General features: G+C 44.2%; 2 protein-coding genes across 3 annotated transcripts in view; both read right to left on the reverse strand.

Moving 5' to 3' along the window:
• Positions 1–160: 160 nt before the first annotated feature.
• On the reverse strand, positions 161–3,649 carry FOXI1 (forkhead box I1). Its single transcript, XM_050311879.1, has 2 exons — positions 3,054–3,649; positions 161–2,014 (listed from the first exon to the last, which is right to left on the reverse strand). Exons 1-2 carry the CDS (start codon positions 3,625–3,627, stop codon positions 1,461–1,463), a joined length of 1,128 nt encoding a protein of 375 aa, XP_050167836.1. The 5' UTR covers positions 3,628–3,649; the 3' UTR covers positions 161–1,460.
• A 5,703-nt stretch (positions 3,650–9,352) lies between these two features.
• The window catches only part of DOCK2 (dedicator of cytokinesis 2), a 166,292-nt gene continuing 155,665 nt past the window's right edge, over positions 9,353–19,979 (reverse strand). Inside the window, exons 50-53 of one of the 2 annotated variants that reach the window (XR_007628557.1) lie at positions 18,860–18,980; positions 17,757–17,899; positions 14,568–15,575; positions 9,353–9,470 (exon numbers count right to left, since the gene is read on the reverse strand). Coding sequence is in view for 1 of the 2 variants with exons in the window: in XM_050311875.1 (XP_050167832.1) it covers positions 15,501–15,575; positions 17,757–17,899; positions 18,860–18,980 (339 nt within the window). In the remaining variant the exon portion in view is untranslated. Of the gene's footprint in view, positions 9,471–11,303; positions 15,576–17,756; positions 17,900–18,859; positions 18,981–19,979 lie in introns of those variants that run through there. The other variant, XM_050311875.1, reaches the window with a different exon arrangement.

Here is a 19,979-nt window from a genome sequence, read left to right on the forward strand (position 1 = left end):
GACCTTCTGTGGGTGTTAAAGTGCTCTTCCTCACACAAATTGCTCAATCAGAGTATTAAGGAGACTTTTAAAGATGTAAGTAGTACAGTACACACACACACACAGGTACACACTCTTCTATCCAAATGCTTTATTAAAAATGTTTCTGGGGTGGCCTGTAACAAAACTATACCCTTGTAGAGTTAAAAAAAAATCAAGGTAAAATGGTATCTATTACAATGCATTAATGTTTTCTATCATTCCAAAAGTCTGGTCAGTGCCCAGATGTGAACAGTTAAACTCGATGTCCATGTATGCAGCAGGTTATCCAGTTACAGATATGTCTACATAAATGTGGAATTTCAGTTAAGTCTTGGTTTTAAAAAAACTCCATATATATTTTGAAATTTTGTTTATGGCTATGGTAGAGTGTAGGAAAAATAAGCATTATTTCTAATATTTACACAAGGACAAATAACACAGACTTTTACAAAATGACCAAAAAAAATACAGTACAGAGACTTTTTACAATCTGCAATTGATACTTGGAAAAATCTAGCCTTTGGAATTGAAACTCAGAGACAGGTAAACTTCTTACCTTCTTTTATTTCTTCCCTCCCTCCCATCCCAGTATTCCAATTCTTTACTCAGTAGAAACAATTAATGTAAAATATTAAGACAGAGCAAATGTGGTTTCTTCTTAGAAAACACATGTATTAAATATATATATATTCAGGACAGATCTTGTTTCCCTTATGTGAACAGATTTGCATGTGCAAGGAAAAAAAATGGACCCTGTAATTAGAATTGAAAGCACTAAGATCCAACTGCACCAGCAGAAGACAATTCCACTGGATTTTGTTCTGCTTCCCTTCAGCTCCAATATTCCTGTTGTGTCCATGGTGATGTTACTTTGCTCCACAGCCACGTTCCCCTGGGGCTGGGAGGGGGTCAGACTTTAGACAGTGTCTGCACTAGTGTGAGAGACAACCAGAGACAGCCCTCACCATTCGAGTGTTGGTTGTTGCTCCCTAGCCAGCAGTTTTTATTCTGGACCCTTCTGTGTTCAGAACAGCTTTGGCCAAATAAGAACTTGCTAAGCATGTCTAGTACAGGCAGCAACAGAGGCTGCTCAAAGATACAACCACATTTCTATCAGCACTCTCAAAAGCACAGCAGTAGCAGTGCCACGCCAGAAAGAGCTTCCTGCCCAAGGCAAGCAGTAACTTCTCAAGGGCATCTGTAGAGGACCCTGGTTGGCAGCAACACAATCAGTGTCTGAGGAGTTTTCACTGTTGTTGCTGTTACAATCCCTGATTTTTCATGTGGAGCTGCCAAATGTGGAGTGTTTGTGATTTCAGTAAGCACAACAAGTTTGTGGCTGTCAGAAGGAAGGGTGCAGAGGGTCCTAGAGACAACAGGCTAATGCTAATCACCTGCCCACGGGTCACTTCCTCTCATAAATAGTTAGAATCCTTCATTTAAACCTCTGTCCCTTCCCTGGAATACAGTGTGTTGTTTGTGCTGATACTGCTGTAAAAGTGGGTGTTAAACTGGTTGAGCACAGAGTTGCTGTGGCCAAGGTGAGGGGAAGGCACGGAGTTGGACCACTCTCCCACCCCGTGGCTGGGGATAGTGGAGAGGGGGGAGTAGGAATTGAAGCCTACCATGTTCTGTCCCATTTTGTCAATGGGTTCAGAGCTGAGTCCCAGCGGCCCCGAGCGGCCCCCCGAGTTGGAGCTGCTCACAAAGGCCGTCATACTGGAGAGGAAGTTACCGAGGCAGGGGCTGCTGGAGGAGGGAGGGGGAGACTCCTTCTCGGGGGAGTTGTCAGTCCCAGGGGATGAGTTTTCCAAGATGTCCTGGTGCTCTGCAGCTTTGGGGCTGCCAGTCAGGGTGCTGTCCTCTGATTTCTCAGCTCCAAGAGTGGCAGCGCTTGCCTCAATGTCAGACTTCCTCTTCCTCTTCCTGCGAAAGTTCCCGTTGTCGAACATCTTTTCACAGTTTGGGTCCAGAGTCCAGTAGTTCCCTTTTCCTGTCAAAGAGAAGAAAAGTACATTTTTGGTATAAAAACATGCACACAGACAGAAAACAGCAGTCATCTGGGGCTTTACAGTGTTTTCTTCCTTTCACAGAAACCGAACAACTGCATGAGCAAAGCACATATATTTTTTAGTCACCCAAAACCATAAGTCTGTTGAATTCTGGGGGGAAAAAAAAAAAAAGTGTAAAGACTTGGGCTTTATTCTTTAGCCCTGACTCTTCACACATGTAAAACTACAAGTGGAGTTAGACACTAGGAGGGCTTTCTGTTTCGTTTTCTTGGTGAGGGAAGGAGGTTTTCAGTATATAGCTGGTCTTCTGAATTTACAGCCAATAGTAATCAAATCCCATATTGGGTTGTTCCTCCAGATTCAGTGGGGGAGTTTTATGTTTCTAACAACATAGAAGCAGATTTTTGGCCCTCTGTTGCAGCATAATCAAATGTGTTTTAAATGCTCCCAATGGTTCTTAGAGGCTATTGATAGAAAACAATAAATTATGGAATGTCTGACAGCATAGCAGCCAAGGGGTCAGAAATGGCAGAGAGAGGTGTGATTCCAAGGAAAGCACTGTTTGCAACAAACAAAATGCAAGCAGCCTGCTCTCTTCTGGAAAATCAATACTGACTCCTTAAAGCTGATGGATTTCTTTGACAAATCTGAATTTTTACTCATCCCCTTGCCATTAAATCCCGGATAAGTTTGACTAAAGTCATGCATTGCACCAAATGGGTCCCGAATGTGCCTTGCCCAATTGGAATGCTCCATTGATCTGTGCTCAGGAAGACCCAGAGCAAGACAGAATTCCCTTCTCTGCAGAGTTCTCCCTGCAGCACTAATTCCCAGCTGAATTATGCACAGCTCAGAACTCCGAAAAAAAAGTGCTGCCCTGTGTATGTCCTCAATCCAGGCTATTACTAAGTGCTTCCTCACACCCTTAAGGGTGGGTCATCACAGTCTCTTAACAATTGGGTGTTTTTAAATCGACCAAGTTTAATTAGAGGGGGAGAAAAGAGAGGGAAAGAGCTGTACCTGGGTCATCTTCATCCCGAGGCACCTTCTTGAAGCAGTCATTGAGGGACAGGTTGTGCCGGATGGAGTTCTGCCAGCCAGCTTTGCTCTTGTTGTAGAAGGGGAAGTTGTCAGCCACGTACTGATAGATCTGGCTCAGGGTCAGCCTCTTGTCGGGAGCCCCGTGGATTGCCATGGCAATGAGGGCAGAGTAGGAGTAGGGTGGTCTGACCAACTTCATGAGCTCCTCTTGGGACGGCAGAGGAAGCCAGCCAAGGTCAGCTCCCCCCAGGCCGTGCACGTTGGGCAGGAGCTGCCTTTGCACCCCGTAGGACTGGGGGATGAAGGGGCTGCCGTTGGAGCCCGGCAGGTAGGGCGGGGGGGTCATGGAAGGCCCGTTCAGCCAGAGGTAAGGGTTGGCAGTGGCGCTGTAATCCCCCGTCTCGAAGGTGCTCGGTCGCTGCGGGCTGGGGACGTTCTGCGGATGGAAGAAGTTCTCGTAGTAGATGTTCATCTCTGGAGGCTCCTGGCCAATGTTTGGGAACTGTGGGCTGCAGCGTGGTGGGGAGTGGGTCTGAGGGTCGAAGAAGCTCATGCTCCAACGCAGTTCTGACACACCTGTGCTCGTGCTCTTTCCCGGACAGGTGCATCACCTGTGCCCTGCCCTAGCTACTTATGCACCTGTAAATGTTTCAGCCAGCGCTGCAGGCTCCACCCCACAGCCCTGAGTGGCTGCAGATGAGGACGATATCCTTTTTGGAATGCTGGCAGTCCCGGGCAGTCATTGATGTCACATCAACCAAATGGGAAAGTTACAACTGGTTATCTTCTCACCTGAATGAAGGAATTTTCCACTAATGTCATACACATAAAGAAAACCTAAGGTGTTAAAGCCTAAGGTGATAAAACTCATCAGAGATCTTCCTCTTCCTACCTTTGCCAGTGCAGCTTTCACATTTAATATTATTTTTAATTTAAAAAAGTAATTTTGTGCTGCTGTTACTAACAGCTCAGAATGCAAAAATCATTGTCACTAGTCAATGAAAGGGTAGGGATATATATGCTTAAAGAAAAAGAGAAAAGAAAGGAAAAGAGAAAAGGTCAGACCTTTTCCTTTTGTAACTTTAATTGCACAGTTGCTTGTACTTCCCCCTAGGCGATCACAGTACTACAGGCAAACTCTGTAGCTGGTTACTCACGTGAGTAGTCTTACTGATAGAAAGGGAATTAACTCCCTGAAGTAAGGATTAATCTTCTGAGAAAAGAAAAAAAAATCAGCTTAATCATCAAACCTTTCTTTAAAGCTTAAATTGGGGAACTGAGTTGGGAAATCATTATGTGCTGCCTCCTCTTTGGTGCAGGATTGGTGCAGAGAGCTCATAAAACCTCTAAGCACAATTTCCAAACAGGAAAGGGGTGGCAGCGTTGGGCTCTGCTCAGCTAAGTTCCAGTAACTTCATCTGTACCTATGCAGACAAAAGTTGATTCCTTAAAATTAGGTAACAAGGAGAAACTTTCATCCCCTTTTTTAAGTTGGAAGAGTCCTTAGTGCCTTGCGTGGGCCCTGCGTGTCTGAAGGAGGAGAAGGCAGAGCTGCAATGTCACCACCACCTGTCTGGGGGGGACAGCTCTTCACTGCATGGAGTCAAACACACTTGCAGTGATATTTGCACATTTTTTTGTGTGTGCTTAAGGCACATCCATACATTTAGAACTTGAGTCAGCCTTAACACCAGTGCCATTGCAGGAGGTCCTGGTATGACAGGGCCTTTCAGATAGCTCTTGTCCTATAGTTTCTGCAGAAACACCAGGTTTCACCCGTGGGTTTGAATTCCTGGCTGCACCAAAGACGTTCTTCCTTTGTTCACACATTCACCTTAATCTTTTGTGCTGCAGCAGCCCCACCAAGATCCCCCCCTCCCTAAACAGCAATGACTCACCGATGTCACATCCATATTTTTGTTGCTTCAAAAGGTATGACAAAAATTCCACTGGAAACACTACTGAAATATTGAGTACAGTGACAAAACTGGCCCATTTGCCAGCTCAGAAATGCAGCTCTGCAGCTGTTATTTTAAAAATACATGCCCTCCCTGCACAGAAAATCATTTGTACTACAACAAACAAGTTGCTACTTTAATTTGAGAGCTCAGAGTTTGTGCAGAGACACATTAAACAGACAACAGTTAAGTGGAACACACTGGGACTGGCTTATTTTCTAAGTGACAACTGCTGTGCAAAAGGTGACTTAAACAAAAACAAGAAAGAAAAAATGATTCATTTTTCAGGAACCAATAATTTGAGTACCTCCTTCCTCAAGAAACTTCTCTGAAGTGATTTTTTTCTCCATGGGAATCTGAGTTACAAACATGCAAAAAGCTGTTAGAACAACATTGCCTACAGCTTCCTAATTAGCTTCCTAACATATGGATATATTTTAGAATTATATGTGTAGTCCTGCAAATATTGTTGCAAATATTGTTGCAAATATTGTTACAATTATTGCTAATAATCCCCCCAACTATTTACAGAAGAGTCCGCTCAAAAAACGTTTAAGAAATGCTCACATGAGTATAAACACTTTTACAGTGAACCAAGAGCCAGAATATAATGAGAAAAGTAAATATAATGAATTTTTCACTGCTCAGCAAATTACATTTTTGCCAAAAAAACCCTTGGAAACAAGAAAAACTTGTAAATTTATTCCAAGAAGTAAAAATTCAGCTGACTGCATCATGGACTTCGATGAGTGACATCTAAATACTTTATTCCCTGAGGTGCTCTGTGTGCACAGTCACAGTTAAAATACCCTGAAGTGGGTGCTGAGTGAACACAGGCTTTGAAAATGTCCCAGGCTGCCCCTTAGAGAGGGGAAAAGGATTAATTCTGCAACCAGAGACTGCTGAAGGTTGTAAAGTTTCCCCTGCAAATGAATCTTTACGAAGTTTTGGTGCGGTGTGTCTGAGCGAGGTCAGCCCGGGCAGGCAGGGGATGCTCAGCACTGCCAGCCCTCCCCGAGGTGACACCTGAGCAGTGCCACACAGAGCTGAGTAAAGCAAGGGCTGGGGGGAAGAATGGCAAACGCTGCTTTGACAGCAAGGAAGTGCAAAGACACCTGTGGGCTTCTGCCTCCGAGCTGGGAAAGGGAGTGCAAAGGTCTGATCCCTCCCTGGCAGACACACAATCCAACAGCACACTCGCCTTCCAACTGGCTGGGCCTGATTTCCTCAGAGCAGAGCATAAACAGTGCCAGTAAAAAGGCACTTTGTGAGTGCTCTGGGCACACCTTGGTGCTGCAGGGGCACTGCAGAACGCGCTCCCGGGCAGCGCTCGTGGGGCAGATGCTCCTCAAGGCAGCAAGGAGGGAATAAACTTTGTTCAAGCTGTGATGGGCTGTCAGAACTGGAGTTAACTGAATATTGCCATGGGGTCCTCAGCACTGACACTCCTCTCCTTGGCAGGGCTGCAAGAAGGCAGCAAGCCCAGAAGTGGAGGAAGGAAAAAATGGTGAGGTTTCCATAGAAAGAGGTTGGAAAAGGCGATGTGCTGACCAAGCTGAGTGAACAGACCACTTTTAGGGCTGAATAACTCTGCAAATAAAAGGCAGGCTGATGCTGGACATGCAGTTTAATGACCATTACTTCCAAGTGCATCTGGTTGGGTGAGGTCTGGTCTGACTGTGCAGGATGCATCATGTTTTTAACATTTCTTTTTGCTCCAGTGCAGTCCTGCAGAGCCCTGAGTGCATGTCCCCACCAGCTGCAAGGCTGATCAGCCACAGATTGTTGTCAAACCAAACACTGTTGACAGCTCCTGAGTTATTCAAATATTTGCTCCTCTCGATTTCTTAAGTGAAGCTCCAAAATCTGCAAGGTTGAGGATGAGCCCCTGCAGAACCATTGCTTTGCATAGGTTTTTTAGGTCAGCTCCTGTGTACCCCTCTACTCCAGCCAACAGCAATATTTCTTCACAATGACTGCCCTTTTAGAAGGGAAAAGATAATTATCTGAAAGCTTGGGCTATGAAAGGTTATCAACTAAGATTCCTCAGCATTTTCATTTATACACCAAAGTAACCTTTACATCCAGTGCTCCTGAAACGCAGTGAGAGGTGTGTACACACCAGCACAGTGGGAAGCAACACCACATGGAGTCAGAAAATAGAGAATAATATGAGGAACACTGTGTAGTGTTTTGGCTGAGATACAACAAACTGCTTTCCTAATCGGATTTCCCAAAATGAAAAAAGCAAAATAAGGCATGATACCTGATAGTCCCACAAGAATCTTCAGGTCATCATGCTGTTTCACAGTGGTTTAGAGAACTCGGAGCAATAAAGCAGCATATCCTGCAGGATGCAAAGTACAGCAGAGCACAAACCCACTCTAATGGCTTAAACAAGTTCAAGATTTTTTGGTTGAAGATTTATCCTGGCAAATCTTATAACTCACTGCACTTCACTTGTCCCTCACAAAGGCAACATCAAGCACTCTGCGTCCTGTACTTCAGCTGGTTAATCAGAAATTAAATTGAGTGTTTACACTTGATTCAGATCATGCAACATATTGCCAGATAATCCCACGATGCAGAGAGCTCCTTCTGCTGAAGATGAAGTTTAGGTTATACTGACAACATTGTGCCCACCCCAGTCCTGATGTATTAGCACAGTTTAACACCTGGTTGAAGAAAAGTTCACACAAACTATTCATGTGGTCACAAAGAAGAGGGGAAAAGCGTTTTTGAAAGAGTTCACATACAAGTCGGTGTAGCAAGAAACCCACCTGGTGTCAAACAATTCCCACCCTGAATTCAGAGGCAGCTCAGTGTCCATCAACACCACATTTTCACATCAGTTGTAGAAGACTTCATGTCTCATTCCAATAACCATCTGCCCACAATCTGCAAATTAAACCACACCATCAGAAGAAACAAGGTGTAGCAGGCAAAGCAATGTCACCTCAAGGACGTTACAAACAGCATAAGAAATGTAAAATACAGCATCACAAAACATTTCTAGAAATGTAGGTTGACCATTAAATTAATGGAAAAGGCAATATCATTTGGAGCTGTGCCATCAATGCTGCAATGCCAAAATGCCCTTAGACTTTTCAAGTCCTCCAGAACAAAATCCCTGTGGATTTTTAAAGCAACTTTATAACTGAGCTTTTAGAAGATCGTGAAATCCTTGTAAGGGCTTGTAGCTGCTTTCTGACCATGAGAACTGTGACAGCAAAAGTAGCTGTAACTCCTGCCTCAACTAAGCCTTTCCACCACCGTGCCAACACATAATAAATGTGGGAGAGGGGAGCAGGTGTCCCCTGGGTTATGTATGGGTTGTGACAGCCCCAGGCAGGCAAGGAATCTCCAGCTTCTCTTTGGCTTCCTGTGGCTCCCATGGGATCTGCTGCACTTGGAGACACAGCCACGCTCAGCCCTGGAACAGGGACAGCTCAGGGCTGAATCACACAGGCTGGAACAAATTCTTCTCATGGCAGAACCCAAGGTGTCCCTCTCAATTATAGGAAATTAATATGAATATAGATATTTAATCAATCCTACTTGGACAGCCTCACTGCTGTTGCAGCTTTCCAAATGCTTCCCTCTTCTGGATTATCTGCTTGTTCTTCTACACTCACACGAAATATTTGTTTACACTAGAAATCAACGGTGCTAAAATCAAATGAGCTGCTGTAAGAGCATCGATGTGCAATTAATCTGAACACCTTTCCAAAACCCTTTAAGGTTTAAATTTTTGTGCATGTCAATGAAATTAATTTGTTTGTTTCAATGCTTTTCAGTGATTTATAGAAAGAAAAAGTAGCAACATGCTAATATTTCTGCTTCAGTCACATTTCAGCATCAAGGTATTTGCTGGGATGGATAAAGGAGCTCCTCCCACTCCATGATTGAAATGGAAATCTGAAATTGAAAAGACATTTTAGAGACAATGATTTTCAGAAAACGTGACTTCCTTTTTTAAGGAAAAAAAAATGGTTTTGTTCAGTGTTCCACAACTTTTTGTACTCTCACAGCACAAACACTCGGGGAAAATTAATTGGCAACTAAAACGGGGGAGTGAATTGGTGCAAGTCAGTGCAGGGAATTCCTCTCTGGGCACACTCAGCCCTACATAAACTTCGGGTTGTTGTAGTGTAACCAGGGTTTAACTGCACCAAACCAAGATAACCTGACGTGCGGAGAGGGTGATTTACAGAGCTGTGAATCCTCGCACTTCCAGCTGCTGCTCCGCTTCGGTCTTCCCGGTGTCCGGGCAGGGAGATCGCTCGCTGGAGTTCCACGATATGGGCAAAGTATCGCGACTGGTCATCGCCCCCTCGTGACGATCGGTGGAAATGTGTGGATTTCGTGCGGCCCTGCCCTGGAGAACAATCACATCTCCCGTCCTGGTGTGATCCTGGTGTCGCCTGGGCAATATCACCTGCAAAAATAACCCTTGGGACATGTAAACATTTTAAATGGTTCCTGTTAGAATCCTTCATTTGCTTTGGAAAACCGTGTGGAAATTCTGGTAAATTTAGAGACTTATGTTGGTTTTTTTCAGTTTTGTTTCCTTTACTTTTTTATTTCCCAGTCCTGATCTCCAACAGTGCTGTTTTCCTGTCCTGTGGAAGAAGTCTAAATGCAGTTGTTAGGAAAGATTTTACAAGTTAATGCATTGTCAAGTGTGTCAAAGCAGCTGAAAGAAAGACTTCCCATTCCTCAGTATTTGCACAATCCAGGTATCCAACCTTAATGTGCTTTAGTGTCAAATAAAATACAACATTCCAGGCTAAAAGAGCTGCATCTAAAGCTATTCTACCCAGGGCTGTTTTCTTCTCTATAAAAACATGTGACCAAACATTCTGAAGAAATCCTTCCCTCAAATATCTGTTTAAGCCATTTTCCAGTTGCAAGATTCCTACCAGCTCACCGAGATGAGCCTCTTTTTTCGGCTGCCAGCCTGCCAGCTCAGGGCATAGATGCCTTACATGAGTCTTTTCTGCTCCCCATCACCTTTCCTGTGCTTTTTGAATCCATCACCATTTCAACCCCACGGTAACACCCCCAACATGCACCTACCATGAGCTGAGCTAATGCAAGTGATGGGAAGACCCATTTTGTGCTGACTAAGAGATCGTTCACACCTCTCATGTGAACCTGGTGTTAAATGCAGGCTGAATACCCACACGAGATGGGGCATCTGGAGCTGCAGAATGCACTGACACACATGAAAAAATCCTTAACACAGGTGCTGTTACAGCACAGACACCCTCAGTGGATCCCAGCAAAGATCCCTCATGGCACAGAGATGATGTCTGCTGGCCTGGAAGACACAGAACTAGGTCGAGAAAGGATAATTCTTTCCAAACCCCAATCAGAACAAACCATCCTCACTTTAAAACCACGATTAAATTTACCTAACATTTTAAAGTTTATGAAATCCGTGGCCTACCCCAGGTTTGTTTGCAGAGCAATTATTCGTTTACAGTGTTAATCTTTAGCACACACTGCAGCTCGATGGCAAATCAGAACAGGAATCACGCACCGAGTCAATAAAGAACAACTCCTCTCCTCACCCCGCAGCAGTAAATGGTGCCAGGGCTGAAGTCCTTACAACTGAGGGCAGCCCCTGGATCGTTGCTCAATGTTCCCCCTCAAAAGGACCTTGAATGCCTAAAAGCAAGCAGGAACTGAGTTCTGGGAGGGAAATACAAATAATTTCTATGCTAGTGACTACTCCAGGCATCCAGGATAGGAGATGGCTGCAAGTTTTTTCATAGCAGGCTTCCATATTCCTCGAGGAAAAAAAAATATATATATAAAGATGGACATATCCACATCCAAAATTAATGAGGAAAGGATCCTTAAACTGGTTTTCCTCCCTCCTCAGAAATGGTTTTAAAAAAAGGGGTGATGCAAAAGACAATTTGGCTTTGAATTGCCCAAGTTCTCTTGATTTCTCCATGAGAAATGTCCTTTGTTTGGTTAAGTTATTCCTTTTCTCTTCCCTCCCTCTGGAGAATTGACCTGTGCTTTTGTTTAAAGCAGAATGCCCCAAGTGAACGATTCCCGTTGTTGTTTGGCATATACTGAGTCAGGCTCTGGGATAAATGTTCCATCTGTTAAACAGATTTTTACTGAAACAACATTAAAAAAAAAAAAAAACAAAACCCAAACAGAAAAAAAAAGGTTCTTTTGTTATATTCATGATAGTTAAGCTAAAATCCTTGAAAACAGAAGAGGAAGTTAACACAGAGAATTGTGTGGTTGGATGGCTGTGAACGTGAGGAGCTTTTAGTGATTTAAGCTGTATCATTATTTCAAAAATGCTCCTACATAGTCAGCAGCTTTGATCCAGAGTCTGTACAGTTGTAAGAACAACAAAATACTTATGGATTTATCCCAGCCCCGAGCAGAAATCCATACTCATTAGTGCAATCCATGCAAAGTCTCATCAGGGCTCTGGGTATAGACTGGAGTGGGTGATTTACCAGCTGTGGAGCTGCTGAGAGACTTCACATTCAAACTGATTAGGTCAAATCAATCTCAGTCCACTTCAGCGTCTCAGTAGTTTGCCATCATTCCAAGTGTTTTCTTTCCACGTACCTGAACTGATTGTGAATGAAAGAGTTTGCTGCACCATTGCCACCAGCCATGAAACGAACACCAGCAAAGCCATGAATATCAAAAGCATTGACCTGCCCATCCACTCCCCCGCTTTTCTTAGAGCTCTGGACAAGTGCTTGGAGCGGGTTTATTGGTTTTTGCCTGCTCAGGTGATTAACTGCCCTTCGGGTAGTTCTTACAGTAAAAGGGCTGCTGCCTTAGGACACTCAATAGAATATTGTACTTGGTGCTAAAACATCCTCATTGACTCTCTGGATACTTTATGTCCTCCAGACTGAGTGAAACTTTCTGCTGTTATTCCATTACAGCTTCCTTCTATCAACCATAAACAGACCAGAAAATTCTTAATTTAAAACTCTGCCCTTCTGAAATTATGAACAAAGCCAATCCTCTCTCTCTGCTGTGGTGTCCCAAGACAGAGAGACAGAATCTGGTTCAATGAGTCCTTAAAGAAAGGGCAGGGACTTGACAAAACAAATTGGGGGAATAGGGAAAAAGCCAAAAGCCAGGCCAAATAATACCAATAAGGAAAAGGAAAACAGAAATCCATTTGTGCCTAATGTGTCTATGGACTCCTCACAGAATAACTAACGTGGCACCAAAAACCCCCACTGGTGTTTGGGACTTTTTAAGGGTCTTTTTCAACCCAAACCATTCCATGATTCTACTCACCCACAATCTCTGTTGTCTAATAAAGAAGGTTACAGGTGTGTGTGACACAGATAAAAGTTCAATGTCGAGCAGTCCCTGAGCAGGTACACAGCTCTATCACACATTAATTCCCAGTCCAGGAACAATGTGTTCCTGAGGTCTGTAAAATCTTTAATAAAACTCTCCTTCCTCCTCAGAAACTTGATCCTTATTGACTTAGACTCTGATCACCTTCCTACAGCTCACACCAGCTAATTTTTATAGAAATTTTAAGAGAATTAAATTCCCTGCCAAAGCGAACAGTTAAGTCATAATTCCATAATGAGGACTCGGGATCACCGCATGGCACAAACAAGGGCAGGCTGGATGCCCAGGGCAGATAAGGACACTCTGAGTACCCTGATGTGGGTGAATGCCAACTTTTGCTGTCTGAGACCAGACCTTGTGCTGCACTGACACAGCAGCTCTCCTGGAGCTGGACCAGCATCCCTGGCATGGTGTTGCACTCCATGAGAGCTTCCCAGGTACCTGAGTCTGTCCAAAACTCAGCCATCTGCCTAAACTGAACATACATCCTGCAGCTTAAATGCATCCCGTGCTGTATCAGCTCCCTGCACGCCAAACCTCAGCTGCAAAGCAGCTTTCCCACCCCCTGCAAACACATCATTAATTACCCACACGACCCAATTGTTACTTTGTGCCACACAACAGAACTCCAGACTGGCACTGTCCAGCCTATTTGAAACACGGGAGAGAAGGGGAATAACTGACACAAAAAACATATGAGAACATCGTTGTTTTTTCCTGACTTGCACGGTGAGAGGTGGCAGGGCTGTACAGATCACAACTGCAGCCACCCCTGCTTCAGTAATTCCCTTAGACAGCACCCTGGAGTAAATCCCTGCCCTCTGGGCTTCACCTCAAAGAATGTGGGATGTTCTGTGCCACCTGAGCAGACCTTCCTCTGCACACAAGAGCTAAGGGCCTGCTGAGCTTGTGACAGAAACGACATTTTTAACCAAACTTTGCCAGATTGCCACACTGGCAGTTTGTTATCCCAGGGCATCAATTGTCCTTCGTGCTATGTTGTTTTTTTGGACTTAATGTCAGTATCCACAGTTTCTGGAAATTGCCCCTGACATTTATTTTTTCTTAATTTTGGTTTTCTGAGTTCGGTTTTCCTAGTTGACTTTCATGATTTCAGGCTTGAAACGTGGGCTGGCAGGTAGAGGCCAATCTGGGGTGTGGGACAACTAATAAAAATGTTGCTGATCTTTAGTAAATGAAATGCAAATCTAAGCCTTCCACCAAAAACTGTACTAAAACCTGAGCAAAACACAAGCTTTCTTTGGACACTGTTCCTGCCTTCCTGGTATTGGTTTCTGGGCTCCTACCTCACTCCCACTTTTCATACTTTTTTATTTTGAGTCGCACTACTTCAGTAACAATTCATAACAACACTTTGAGGTAAAACTCTTATTTTTCCACTCACCTGGAAACAAAGCTGCAAGACACCATGCAAAAGTTAGCCTTTGACAGGTATTTTGACAAACAGTTGCTGAATCATCCTTTTCTTACTCATTTCCAACAGAGCCAAAACTTTTCTTTTAAAAGAATTATTTATTTTGTGACAGCTTTGTGATGTCTGCAAGTAAGATTGGAGGCCAGCTTGGGTACCCTCTCTCCTCTTCCCTCAGGTGTTGAACGTGCACACCTCAACCTCTCACTTTCTCCCACTCACAGACAACATTCTCTACTAAACAGAGGGGTTCTCCCTGGAGAAGCCTTGTAGCTGGTGTTAAAACTGGACCCATTTTGCTGTCTGTGGTTGTTCTGGTGAAAAGCATTTCTCGGTGCAGTGTTCGTTCCAACGGGGAATATTTCAAACCTCTCCCAGGAAACAATCACTAACTACCCCTGTGGAAAACAGCTTCACTCTGACAACTAGCAAAGAGAATCTGAATTCTTAAAATTAATTATTCACACTAAAAGTGTTGATAGAAATACTTATGATTGGAACAAGCTGTAGGTGTCTTTCCATGGATTCAACCTCTCAGCAAGGATTGACTTCAACCCCTTTGCCTTTCCTGTATCCATATAAATGGCAGCAAGGCCAGTCTCCCCCCTCCACAGCACTACAACATGGTCATATTTTATTTACTTTATATAAACCAGTGTAGGTGTCTGACACATAAAAGGGTGAGTGAAGGAAATCAATTATTCATCTTTTAGAAAGCCCCCTGTTCGGATGACTTACCTGCCTGTAGAAAGAACTGACAGGTAATAAGATGCTGACCTGCTGTGGAGCTTCTCACCAGTGAGGCATCATCTTCCAGCTCCACCTCTGGAGCTGGGAAGACACAGAAAATCAGTTCAAAAGCAGAGAACTTGGACTCACAGAATTCCATGTCAGCAAGAAACTGTTCCCTTTTACAGGATGATACCTAGAGATTTCAGGGAGAAAGGTTCAAGGCAAGTAAAACAGACTTTCAACATTTTATTGAACAGCAGAAAATGCAGCTTTTGTTCATCACACTGCCAGATGTCATGCCAATTTGTACACGTGGAAATAAACTCTTGCATGTTTTCAACACGACAGCTGCTGTTCTGAAAATCACTCAGGCAGGCGGTGTCACAGCCATGGCCATCACCCAGGAAGGACTGAGGATACAGGGAAGGTGCTGGGAGCAGCAGAGGGATCTGGGGGCTGGAAACCCAGATACAGCCACGCAGTAAATCGTCAGTGGCTATTTTGTGCTGAGCCATCTGTTGCCTTGACTACACTGCCAGAGGGTGCAGAGACAGCTGGAGTGTGTCTGTGCAAGCTACAGAAAACCAGGGCTCCCCTGCACTTTGGGAAGGGCAGGATCTGCCCCACATCACACACAGAGCATTGCAGGTGGCCCTTCAGTCCCGCTCACTTCCCAGGAACGAGGTTTGTCCCTGGGGATCACACCATTCCCTTCGACCTGTATAACCAGAGGCTCGGTGTCCTTCTGTCCCACATCCTGCAGTGTTTTCTTCAAATGTTATTCCTGTCTCTGTATCCCAAGTATCAGAGCCCGGGAGTGCTGTTCACATTCTCCATCAGCCATCAGTGCCTTTCTTTGGAGTAGATGGTGCTCTAAAATAGAATATATGTCTGTATATATATTTTTTCAGCTGAGCAGTGGCCTTGTAACACAATTAATCACAGATCTGTAGATGAAGGTTTGAAATGGTGCTCCACAGACTGCTTTCCATCCTCCATAACTCTGGAAATGCGCTGCAAAGGAACAGAAGCAGCTTGTCATAAGTTTAAGTGACTCTGTATTGATTCAGTAATACACATAATAATTACCAGCTTGTGGCTTGAAGTTGTAGCTTAATAAAAAAAAAAAAAAAAGGGACATCGACCAAATCCTGGATGTTTTAAATCATTTTCCCTATTCTGCAAAACCTTAAACCCGTATTTAAACCTGTCCACATGATTCCAAGCGTGCTATGAAGCACTTCATAAATGGATTTTTAGCTTTAGTTAGTTCTTTTTCCAGCATGCAAGAAAGGACATTCTGTCCTCCTTATTTTATATGCTGTTTAGGTTTAAAAGTGAGTGGATGAGATCATGCTGCAAAGCTGTAACTCCTGAGTCTGAAAAGAGCAAGTGATAAATTGAATGTAAGTGAAATACTATAGACTTCAAATTAATGGGTTATTCTTGTTCCTACCAGGAAAATATGATTATGAACACATTTAAATGCAGGTTTTCCCAAATATTTCTCTATGGTCCCTGAAGGCACTATCAAATTTTTTTTTTTTTTAAAAGACTGCAGAAAGTAATGGATGAAAATGAAACCTATTCCCTAGAGAAAACAAAAATTAGAAAATGGTTTGCTTTGAAAGATCAGCAGAGTTGATGTGTAGAATATTACAAGTGTCCCAGAAAATTAAATTAAATGGAAGCTGTATGAGGAGGGATGAGGTCAGTTCTGCCTGGAGGAGGCTGAGGGGAGACCTCACTGGGGTCTTCAGCATCCTCATGGGGGGAAGAGGAGGGGCAGGTACTGATCTCTTCTCTGAGTTACAGGACCCAAGGGAATGGCCTGGAGCTGTGTCAGGGGAGGATCAGGATGGACAAGGTTCTTCCCCAGAGGGTGGTTGGCACTGAACAGGCTCCCCAGAGCAGTGGGCACAGCCCCAAGGCTGCCAGAGCTCCAGGAGTGTTTGGACAACGCTCTGAGGAACAGGGTGGGATTGTTGGGCTGTCCTGGACAGGGCCAGGGGTTGGACTGGATGATCCTTGTGGCTCACTTCTCACTCAGGATATTCTGTGATTCTGTGAAATGTCACCCTCCCACTACCTGAAAAAATAGGAAAACTTTCCAATTCTGAATCTTAACAGCTGCACTGAACATACTTTTTTTTTTTTTTGGCTGTCCAGCACAACGTTAAATTCAATAGTTTTAACTTTGTGACTTTTCCACAGAAGCCAGCGAAAGGTTTCTGCCTTTAAAGGAAAGCAGCCTGTCCTAAGCAACACTGGGGACTCCGGCGTGAGCCAGTTCCTACTTTCAAATAAGCATCTCTGACCTCGGGAACCGGCTCACGGGAGCACGTCTGTGCTGTGCTGAGCTCCCTGCGGTCCCAGCGCCCCGTGCCCGGTGCCGTCACAGCCCACCGGGAATCCCACCGGGAATCCCACCGGGAATCCCACCGGGAATCCCACCGGGAATCCCACCGGGAATCCCACCGGGAATCGCCGCTTCCCGTCTGTGTCGGCACCGCGGGGATCGCGGGCCACGCGCGCCCTCTCGTGGTGCAGAGGGGAACTGCACAGAGATCTGCATCCCTGAACCCCTGCATCCCCAAATCCCTGCATCCCCAAATCCCTGCAACCCTAAATCCCTGCATCCCCAAATCCCTGCATCCCCAAATCCCTGCATCCCTAAACCCCTGCATCCCCAAATCCTTGCATCCCCGAATCCCTGCATCCCCAAATCCCTGCATCCCTGAACCCCTGCATCCCTAAACCCCTGCATCCCTAAACCCCTGCATCCCCAAATCCCTGCATCCCTGAACCCCTGCATCCCTGAATCCCTGCATCCCCAAATCCCTGCATCCCCAAATCCCTGCATCCCCAAATCCCTGCATCCCTGAACCCCTGCATCCCTAAACCCCTGCATCCCTAAACCCCTGCATCCCTAAACCCCTGCATCCCTAAATCCCTGCATCCCTAAATCCCTGCATCCCTAAACCCCTGCATCCCTAAATCCCTGCAAGCTCTGCCACAGCCACTTTGCCTCCCACATCGAGCTTCCACCCCACTCTCTGACGACAGCAATAAAAACAAAGAAGCAAAGTTTGGCTTACGATCCTACGTTACCTTAGAAATACTCAATTTTCATAGCAAAGAATTTTTGAATTTTTTGGTGTTGATGTTGTTTTTCCTTAAAGGTACAGGACCTACCATTGTTTTAAATAACTGGTTCACTTTCTTCTTTTTGAAGGTTTTCTTGTCGGTCTCTGAGGTGGAAGGGAACACCGGCTGGCTCAGCCTGTGTGAGGCAATTGTCCCATCGGGTGCTGCTGTGCTGACGGACAGAGTTAGTCCTTGGAACAGAAACATGATGGGTGCACAAAACAGAACCAAACAGAGGAGAGTTAGAGAGTGAGACAAAGCAGAACTCAAAATAATGCATTCAGTAGGGGAAAAAAAAAAAAAAAAGAGGTATTTTTAATCAACGATATCCTTAGAATACAAAAATAAGTAAGGGGGAAACACTGAACTTCATTAGATTGAAACTCAATAGTGGAAAAAGTCCCCAAAACCAATCTGGTCAAAGAATTAAAAATAGATAAATACATGACAAAGAAGTGAGCCATGTTGTGTTGTGTTGTGCTAAACATCTGTTACAGACATCTGGAAAGAGAGGGGTAGGTGAAGTGCAGGGTAAGGAATGGGATGGGATGTGGAAGAAGGGGGTAAAGGACACAGGGCCTGTTTTCTCTGCACCCTGGGCAAGACATGAGCTCCACCTTCAGTCACACTGTCCCCTTCTCTCCCATCCCACCCTCCATCTGTCCAGTGGGCACTTATGTTGTTTCCCCTTCCTCCTGATGTGATGGAGCTTTATGGGATTCCTCTCCAACTCCAAAAGCAGAAGTAGAAACCCTACAATGGGACAACCTCTGGGGATGTTCATCAACAGGAAGAGACTGAGTGTCTCCTGTTCCACACACACTGCCCTCAGCTGTGAGCCCCTGTTTGTGCACACGAGACCTTGCAAGTCAGGGAACATGAATAAACCTCTACTCTTTCCAGGCAGAAGGAACATCCAAACTACACAAGGAAGGAAAATTCAGAGCTCCAGAAGCAACATTTGTAGACTTTTCACGTTGCATGGGCAGCACAGCCCATGCCTGACACACAGCACACACTTTCATTGCACTCCTTGTCTCAGAGGCACGTGGGGGGAGCTGCCTACCCTGCTTGGAGCAAACCCTGCATTGCTCTTTTCTCAGCTCCAGATAAAGAAATGCAGAACTCTCACCCCTGAGAGAGCAGCTTACCTGGGATCGTTGGCATAGAACGACTGACAGTGCTCATCTGCTTGAGGACAGATGTTTTCTGAGGTGCCACCACGTGTTCTGAGAGGTTGGTGTCACTCATGAACTCGTACTTCCTTGAGAGCTGTTTAATAAAATAAAATAACAAAAAAAAAAAGACATTAATGATGAACTGAGAATTAGGTCCAGGTATAATATTAAGTACTGGCTAAAAACGTGTAACAAGTTTGCAGACAATATTTCTCATTCTACATAGAAAAAGAACTATTTTTAAAAAGCTACTGAAGTAATCTGGAACTGTAGGATGGTATTCCTACCCTATTTTTGCCATAACACCATCAGACAGCTCTGAGTGTGATCTGCAAAGACAAAGGAAGTTTTGAAAACATTTTTTGCATTATCATTTCCAGCTCGGCTGCTGTGAGCAAAAGAGGATCCTGTAACTCAATATTCAGTGAAATCCACACAGTTCAGTGTCTGTGTTATCTAACTGAATCAAAAGCCAAAGGTGTTGCTTGGGTTTGTATATCAATGTATTTTGGGTTTCTATATCAATATATTTTGGATTTGTATATCAATGCTTCTCAGAGCATGACTGTGCTTTACATCTCTCTTTTGCATGAGGACACTTAGTGTGAGACAACCACAATCTTGCAGAAGTTCCTGCTTGTTTCCCCAAAGAATCTTAGCTTTCCCCTCACTTCTTTTCCCCTTTGAGGAATCCTTCAAAAAATTTCTGATCAAACTCTTTATGCTCCCTCTGTTTAATTCAACAACCTGTTGAAGTCCTGCCTGACTTTTAAATTTTGACAGGACTTGATCCACAAGCCCTGTGTAGTTCTTTGTTTATTTGAGTTATTATTTATTTTATACAATGCTTATTTGCTTATTAATCTTTATACAAAAAGAAAATTCTCCTGAGAATTAAGCTCTCTCTCTCTTCATATATATATATATACACATATATATACAAATATATACAAATATATATGTATATAAAAGCACAGTGTAAGTTATATAAGTCCTCCTAATGATCCAGCAGTGCCATCAAAGCACTGAGATGATGTATGGAGTGAGAGATGCCACTGCTTCCAGACTCCAGGCTGGCACATTTAAGGAGCAG

This window comes from Myiozetetes cayanensis, unplaced genomic scaffold, assembly GCF_022539395.1.
Source record: "Myiozetetes cayanensis isolate MyiCay16 unplaced genomic scaffold, myiCay2020 scf17, whole genome shotgun sequence".
Taxonomy (NCBI): domain Eukaryota; kingdom Metazoa; phylum Chordata; class Aves; order Passeriformes; family Tyrannidae; genus Myiozetetes; species Myiozetetes cayanensis.

Bases quoted from the DNA above. Each gene is read 5' to 3' on its own strand.
- FOXI1 (XM_050311879.1), bottom strand. From the start codon at position 3,627: ATGAGCTTCTTCGACCCTCAGACCCACTCCCCACCACGCTGCAGCCCA. The intron at 2,015-3,053 runs GTACAGCTCTTT...TCTCTTTGACAG, and splicing joins TCGGGATGAAGATGACCCAG to GAAAAGGGAACTACTGGACT.